This window comes from Frankliniella occidentalis, unplaced genomic scaffold (assembly GCF_000697945.3).
Source record: "Frankliniella occidentalis isolate FOCC.00 unplaced genomic scaffold, Focc_3.1 Scaffold45, whole genome shotgun sequence".
In the NCBI taxonomy this organism is placed as follows: domain Eukaryota; kingdom Metazoa; phylum Arthropoda; class Insecta; order Thysanoptera; family Thripidae; genus Frankliniella; species Frankliniella occidentalis.
In genome coordinates this window covers 754,219-762,482 of record NW_026267175.1, presented here as the reverse complement: position 1 = coordinate 762,482, position 8,264 = coordinate 754,219, and the positions used below count along the sequence as shown (strand labels likewise).

At 49.4% G+C, this 8,264-nt stretch overlaps 1 protein-coding gene across 1 annotated transcript in view; it reads left to right on the top strand.

Annotated features, from left to right (window-relative positions):
- The window catches only part of LOC113215044 (alpha-catulin), a 70,219-nt gene that overhangs the window by 55,609 nt on the left and 6,346 nt on the right, over positions 1–8,264 (top strand). Inside the window, exons 3-8 of the mRNA XM_052266997.1 lie at positions 1,028–1,435; positions 1,522–1,770; positions 1,896–2,055; positions 2,307–2,428; positions 2,516–2,833; positions 6,848–7,054. Coding sequence (XP_052122957.1) covers positions 1,028–1,435; positions 1,522–1,770; positions 1,896–2,055; positions 2,307–2,428; positions 2,516–2,833; positions 6,848–7,054 — 1,464 coding nt within the window. The remainder of the gene's footprint in view (positions 1–1,027; positions 1,436–1,521; positions 1,771–1,895; positions 2,056–2,306; positions 2,429–2,515; positions 2,834–6,847; positions 7,055–8,264) is intronic.

Genomic DNA, 8,264 nt, shown 5'->3' with positions numbered 1-8,264 from the left:
CTCGGTTCCGGGGGAGGAGAGAGAGGGGGAGACGGCCCCCCTCTCTTTCTCTCACTCGCGCTCGTGGCTCGTCACGGCTGACTCTTTGGACTGAAGGGGAGGCTTCACGTGGCGTGGCGGGGCGCGGTGGGCCCCGCGGCTGCCGGTCCGGGCCGGGGGTGTAGTCAGTCTGTAGGGCAGGAACTTAGAGCTCTCTGTCGGGCTTGTGGTCCTTCTAGCTGTCCCGCCGCGCTAGTAGGGCGTGGCGCAGCGTAGCGTCACCACCATCAGCTCGTGAGGGATCTCTCACCTCCTCCGCGCCGCAGTCTGTGAAATGCGGTGCGTGGGTCCGCTCTCATTTCTTATGCAGACGAGGAATATAGTGTCTCACTCAGAGCGGGCCGCGAGAGCGGGGGAGGCAGGACAGGCCTGACATAGTCGGTCCTCGAGTCGTAGGACAGGAGGCACTCGGATGCCCAGTGCAGGCGTCCTCCCGAGCTTGCTCTGCTCCCCGGGAGGACCAAGCTTTTGCACCGGGCGTCCGATTCCCTTGCTAAGTTGCATCATCCATCTTTTCTCTCATCAGCCGCGCTTTTTTTTCATTCTCTTGTTATATTCAATTTTTCCTGTCGCTTTGGCGCTCCATGGTTAAGCCTCTCCTCCGTAGCCCTTTTTATTTATTTTCACTCCTCTTTGCATGATCTATTTCGATGCGATTGTAGGTAGACCTGTTTTTCCAAGTATCACACAAAAACGTAATTCCTACTAACATGCACGATGATAATAGTCTCTACCGGCGCCGTTTGGATTTTACTCATTTTAGGGTAACCTAGTTTGAACGGCGATAGTCAATCTCTCTACTTTCGCTAGAAAATCAGTCGAGTTTTCCTTCGCAGCCGATTTAATGCTAGAAAATCGGGAGAGTTGCATGTAGGTTATCGTTGTCCGGCTAAACTCGCTCAGTTAAGTTAATCTTCTTAGTTCTCTAATCGTTGATATCTTCTGTTTCCATTTTCTCTAGTCGTCTATAGGCCGGTCTTTCCTCTAGGCGGGATCTAGAATAGAGTTTGTGTACCTGTGGTCGGCCGGGCACTGGTCGGTGTGCGGCTGTCGGAGGGGTGGGAGGCACTTGCACTCTCGCCGCCTATGCTGTCCGCTGGAGGACTCTGGATCTCTGGACCCCAACTTCCCGTCTTTGCAGGAGGACTGGGATGCGTGCCGCACGGTGTACGGCGCGCTTAAGCACCTCGAGGACATGGTGGAGATGACCAGGATCACGCTCATCGGACCTGGCTGCAGGGAACGCATGACCAACGGCCTTGACACCATCCTGGAGAGGGTCCAGGACTTTACCGACTCGGCCTACACGACGCACGAGCACCGGGAGAACATCCTCCTTATCTGCGATAGGGCAAAGCTCCAGCTCAGTCAGTTACTCAGAGTGGGCATCAGTATGGTAAGTGTTCCGTTGTCTCCAACCGAGCACGAGCACATTGGTCTGGCGTCGCTTTGTCACGGGTTGTTGTTGTTGTTGTACACCAGGACCAGGTGGAAGGGACCTCGCCCACCGAGGAGATGGAAGTGGCCATGCTGGGCCTGCTGCAGGCTGTGCGGGACATGAGGGTGCAGCTGGTGCGCACCGTGGTGGACCAGACCACGGACCTGCAGGCCACCACCAAGACGGGCCTCGAGATCACGGACGCCATCAGGAACTACGCGCTCGCGGCCGACACGGAGCGGATAGACGAGCTGGGCGAGAGGTTCCAGGAGGTGCTGGATCACATTCTGGAGGTAAGCGGCGGCTGTCTAGAGCCGTGTGAGCAGCTTGACGACAACATCAACGAAACGACAAAACAACACTTCAACACCACTTAAAAAGAACAACACAAAAAACTTTGTTTTTAATCTGTCCGTAGGTGTGTAAGATGCTGAGGCACATTGCCTGCACCGACACGCTGCAAGTCAACACCAGGTACGCCGAGATCAACCTCAGGATATACGGGCCGCAGGTGGTGACGGCGGCGCAGACCCTGGCCATGCACCCACAGTCCAAGGTGGCGCGCGAGCACATGGAGGGTAAGATTAACACACAAAGTCCAAGTTCATGGTTGAAAGGTCATCGACATTTCTGATCGAAACTTGTCAACCTCAACCCAAGTTAGGCAAATTTCAGCCGAACCAAGTCGACCAAATCACTCAAAAGAAATGCGTCGAAATTCATTCAAACCTTCTTCGCAGTCGGTTTTTCTCTTATTTGATTTGCCGCGATGTCGCTTGCCCCATGCATGTAACACTTGTGTAATGTATAACACCCGGTGTGCTCTCAGTGTTCTCGGACATGTGGCAAGCGCTGATGACGGATGTGAGCGCCGCGTGCCGCGAGGTCATCGAGGTGAGCCAGGCCCGGGGGATGGACAAGCACGTCTACATGTCGCTGCCGAGGCCGGGGGTACGTAGAGAGGAGCGGTCCGCTTCGAGGTCGTCTGTTTGGCGCCACCCTCCTCGCCACGCTCACGCATGTCGTTTTGTCGCGCAGAAACACGGCACCACCACCAAGCCGCTCAAGTCCGTGCGGCTGGACCCGGAGGAGCAGGCCAAGATCGCCAAGGCCGGACTCGACATGAAGCTGGCCAGCAGCGAGATGGAGGCGGAGGCGGACAAGTGGCGGGAGTCGGAGGAGAACAACGACATTGTCAAGCGAGCCAAGAACATGTCATCCATGGCCTTCTCCATGTACCAGTTCACGAGAGGGGAGGGCGCGCTCAAGACCACGCAGGACCTCTTCACGCAAGCCGAGTACTTTGCCGAGGAGGCAAACAGACTGTACAAGGTCGTCAGACAGTTCTCCTACCAGGTATGTTTGGCAGCCTAACACCCTTAACCCCGTCACCTCTCCCCACCCCGCCCCTCCTCCCCCCACCATCCGATGCGGTCGGGGGAGGTGGGGTGGGGACTCTCCCCTAGCAGTGTACAGAGGAGAGCCTGTCGCACCATGTGAAGCCAAAGGGGCACGCGCGGTAGATATCCCCCCCACAAAGGTTCGCCGGTGACTGGGGCGGGGAAAGAGAACAAATTCGTTCCAACCTTTAAAAGAAATAATATTGTGAGTGAACATGTGGGGATGTGCCTCGTTGGCTCGATTAAGTGTTAAGGCCAGCACGCCACTTGTTTCGGGGAGTTTCACTCGTTTGCTTCATTTTTTTTCCCACCATGAAAGGCATGAATAGAGCCGTTTTGAGTTCGCCGGTTTTGTGGTGTTGTGGCCCTAACGCAATTTTGTATGTTACTCAGTGAAAAATCACACTTCTCGTTGACCTGATTAGTAGAAAGAATCTAGATGTGGAAGCACGACATCAATATGTCTTAATATCGTTTTAAAGGGATTGTCCTGTTCAAAAAAAATGTGACCGACCCTAGTCAGGAAGTGTGATGTTCACAGGAATCTTCTACTCTGTTAACAAAGCATGCAATAACTTAGCCTTATGTAAAATCGTTTTAAGATTGTTACATTTCCTTTCTCTTTCTTTTCTCTTACTTATTTTTTATTTCACACCCTGCTGAGCATTTGTATCTTTCTTTTCTCACTACCATATGACGCAAACTTCTCACTAACGCCGGGAAACTGTTTTAGTTTCCTGAGTTTTGTCCAAGACAAGCCGTCGCTTTGAGCGGCACACACAACAGATATGTTTTTATTCAGTATGTTCTGATGACGGCTCGTCTTAAGGCACTTAACACAGGCAGCGTTATTTTTCTCAATTTTTGTTCGTTTATGAAAATTGTGAAGTCCGTTTACGCCACTTACGTGAAGAAATTCTTTACCTACTGGCTGCCGAAAAAAAATCGTTGTGTTAGCCAATGCCGGACATTCCGCTGCCGAATTGACTTCTTTCCTCTCTACTTTTCTTTATCCTTTTTCTCTGATATCTCATTATGCTCCTAGCGAACCATCAGACAGCCTTCATGTAGTTCCCAAATTAGAGCACTCTCACTCAATTCATCTTACAATTTTTCCACGTCGTAGTGTTTTTCGATGTAGACGTTTATTTTCCGTTAGTCACGATAGCTATAACTGAATAACAGGAGAAAACTTTTACTTTGTGGCTCATTATAGAGGTAGACACACTGCAAGCATTTTTCACAGTACATTTCTAAGATATGATTTCACGTTTCTCACTCCTTGTACAGTTCAGTTCCACAACCACAGCGAAATCTTAAATAAGTTACATAATATCTGCCACAAAACGCTTTAACTCGTTCAAAAAGCTCAAAAAGCACTTTTTTGGAGCCTTTAGCTCAGATTACTTCTCGCCAACATTTTGTTACATCACAATTTGCTGTTATTTCATATGTTTGTGTTACGTACACTCGCAGAATATAGAACTACACTTGTGTTGCTCAAAATATTCATGAAGTCATTACCTTCATTTACGTTTCATAATTAATTTTAATCACTTGCTTCCAATAATATATCGGTAGGGCAATGGATTCTTCGTAAGTAAAATGTCTTTGACGTAGATTGTGCGTGAATAGATTGTCAAAATGTAATTCCACAAAATCGAACGAAAAATAATAGACTGTATTCCCATTGTAAGCAGATGAACGACCCCGCTTAACTACCGTTCCGAAAAAATGATGTAAACTAAAATACCACTATAAATAATCCTTGTTCAAACTTCTAAATCACCGATTGTACGATTAAACTGTCTTTAGAATCCTAGTTGTGCGTCGCTGTATGTGTAAGAACTGAGAGTTAAACACTGTGGAGGAAAATGTCCTAGTTTGACTTCTGTACTGTGTTGTAAAGTAATGTGATTTTAGCTGCGTCAGAATTGTTTGAAATCTATGTAGTCCCTTTAGCTCTGGTAAAACACCCAGACACCAAAGCATTGAAAGGCCGCATTTTCGAAAAATTTCTTTTTTTGTGGTTTGAGTTTTTGAGCTTGCCCCTGCTGGACAGGCCCCACAAGATCTATGATCTACTACGATACTCACTCGAAGTATTAATACCATCAGGCCTGCTGTACTCTGACGCGGTCTCTGGGTGTTTCGCTGTTCTGTCTCTGTAATGGTCTTGTCCGGACTTACCTCGACTTCCTGCTGCTCATTGGATCCTTCTTACTCTTGCTAGCTCTGTCACCTTTGTGAGCCGAACTCATTTCACAAAACTAGTCCCTGCTGGTAAAATGTGAATAACCAGCGAAGAGATTAATTCTTCTGAATGCTTTATATATTTTTGTGTCCAAATCATCGGCAAGTTTAAATATCTGTAAATGATTTTGGCTCGATGGCGACTACCTCGCGCTGCCCTGTCCTGCCCTCCCCGCACATCTCTCTGTCTATTTCTTTTAGGCCTTCAACTGTACGTATCTATCGTAGAGCATTCTACTTTTGTGGCTTGCCTCCTCCAAGTTTTACAGTTCTAGAGGCCGCGGCCCTTGGACATCAGGTGCGGGGTCCCACCCCGGGCTTTGATTCGCTATGCTTATCTAGCTTCAAATGGACCTCTAATGGTTTGGATGTCAATTCTTTTCTACTCCAAAATGTGTTTTGCATATAAAGAAAAAAACAAACATGGAGGTGTTATGGCATGCTACTTTTTGTAGTCCGCTTAGATTCACTTGTTTCCAATCTTTCAATTTTTAGCTTGTTTACCTTAGCCTTTATATAGTACTCTCTTTTGAAGCCAATCTTGAAACCTTAATCTGCTGTTGCCTCCAATCTAATGATTCAAGTCATGCCCACAATACTGGAACATATTGCCTTCCGCAAATATGCCCTTAATATGATGGTTTAGTGTTTTGTTAGGTAGCGCAGAAAATAGTAGAGATAACTGTGTATCGGGAAATACCCACTGCGTAGTGCATTAGGCCATTCAAGCAGTGGATCAGGCACGCTCTTAGTCTGCCGTGGTGTGGATATCTGCCGGGAACTAGATCGTTGCTGCTCCTTTAGCACGATAATTGTCAAAGCAACTTTACTGGAAAATAACTCTTGCTTGTCTTATAGAGACACTCCATACTTTCATTTACAAATTTGTAGCCAGTAAATAATTCTTAGCGCTCGAGCCATTTTCCAGTAAAATCGACGTGTAATATTCAAACTTTGTTAAATTCGACTGAGGGAAAAGGGAACTCAAAAAATCTCCGTGTGCAGTCCAGCTTTAAGGACGTTCCATGCGTAACGTTAAGGGGAAAGAAGTAATAATCCAATTCTCTATTCGTGCATATAGATATATTTGCGAGGAGCTCACGATAGTTTTGGCCTCAAGTCCCGCTGTTTTTTTTTATCTTAGAAGAGCAGACATTTCTCTTTTGTCACTTTCGCCGACTGCAGCCCGCTGGCTACACCAGTCGAGGCGGGGCCTGCGGACCAGACGCGAGCCCGCGAATAGCAAGCTGCGCCCGGCTGGGAGGACGGGGGCGGGACGGTGACGGTTTGTGCGGTCAGAAAGGGGGGAATGAAGGTCCCACTCTCTCTATGACAAAGTGCTCAAAGAAAAAAACAGGTGACACGCCTACTATGAGAGAGAATCGTTCAAACTGGTTGCGACGACAACTCCCATCCAAAAGGGGCGCAGTAAATGTGTTGCCACAACTTTGTCGCCTGGAAAGTTTGGTCGATGAAATTGGCCCCATTTTCGTTTGTCCCGTATCCAAAGGTCGTCGATTTATCCGCGTTATTCGGCTTGGCCTCACCCACTCACTCTCGCACAGCCCGCGCCGCTCCGCCCCCAGCCCACTGCCCCCTAGGGCCCGCCCCCCGCCCTATGAGGGCAGCCGCTGCGAGGTCCACTGCTGAGCCGCGCCTCTGCACCCCGCGAGGGCCGCTCCGCCCGCCCATGCCCTAACACCCCTCGTGTCTGCAGGTGCCGTCCAGCACGCACAAGAAGGAGCTCCTGGAGCACCTGGACCGCGTGCCCACCTACGTGCAGCAGCTGCAGTTCACCGTCAAGAACTCGACGGTCGGCAAGGCGGCCACGTTCACCAAGGTGGACAACGTGATACACGAGACTAAGAACCTTATGAATGTCATATCCAAGGTGGTCACCACGTGCTTCGTGTGCGCCACTAAGGTGAGTAGTGTCGTCTGTTTTGTTGTGATTTTTCAGTTTATTAATGTGCAGACTGTATTCATACATGGTTTTATCAATATTACGACAGTGAATGCTTTCCCTAGAGTTCGCTGAACTTATACCGGTTGGTCCACAGACCCCTTCCTTTATTTTGCTTATACTGTACCGCATGCACGCGTGCGGGCGGGCTTGCCTACCGTCGCTCACCGCGGCGCCTTATGGCCCCGTGCGAGTATGCAACCCGCCCGCACGCCTGCATCCGGTACAGTATAAGCAAAATAAAGGAAGGGGTTTGTGGACCACCCTGTACCTTCTCCGTTCTCTCCCATTCATTCTTCAGCCCAAACTTTTAACAGTATGCAGCAGCTGCAGTGTAATTAGAAGAAATGCAAATCTGTTAAAAATGATTTCCTCCTCTCGCACACCTTATCCCTGCTAAATCCAAATCCATATTTTATTTTAATTATTTTTTCGGGTCGATAAAATGTGCCCCTCTCCCTGACAGTACAAGCTCGCGATGCCCGAACGCGTCCTTCTGTACTTCAACCAGTCGGTCCCCCCGCCCGGCGGCCCTCCCCTGGCCCCGGGGGCTCCCGCACCGTGGGCCCCCAGGGCCGGAGTCCCCGTGCCCGGTGGGGCCTCGCAGCGGCTTCCCAGCAACCGAAGCCAGACTCTGCCGCGCTGACCGAGCGCTGACCCGCAGGCCGCCGGGCCTCGGGCAGGCTAATGGTACAGGCATGTGTGTGTGCGTGTTTCTTCCCGGGCGCCTGTCATCGAGCAGATAGGCAACCCGCTCGTCGCCGCTGCCGCCTGTTTGCCTAACCGCGTGCGTTTGGCGTCTGGCCGACATTAACTGCATGGATGTGTTGCAATGACTCATACTCTGATGATTTCTCCCGACATACAGGTCCTCTCAGCATGGAACTCTAACATTGTATTGTCTTGTCTACTCTTATTTTCAAGTGTTTGTTTTTGTTGTTTGTTTGTTTTTTATTTTTACTAAAATGAAATTTGTTAACAAAGTCAAGGGTGCCAGCCACCCCACCAAGAGTGTGCCCGAATTCTCAATCGTTCCGTTCCCATTAGGTTGGAATGAGTCGGAATGGTAAAGCAGAGGGAGGATTCTGATTCATTCGAAACGGAACAATTGAGAATTCGGGCGTACTAATACAAACAAAATTTTCTTCTTGTCTTAAATTATTATTTTTCG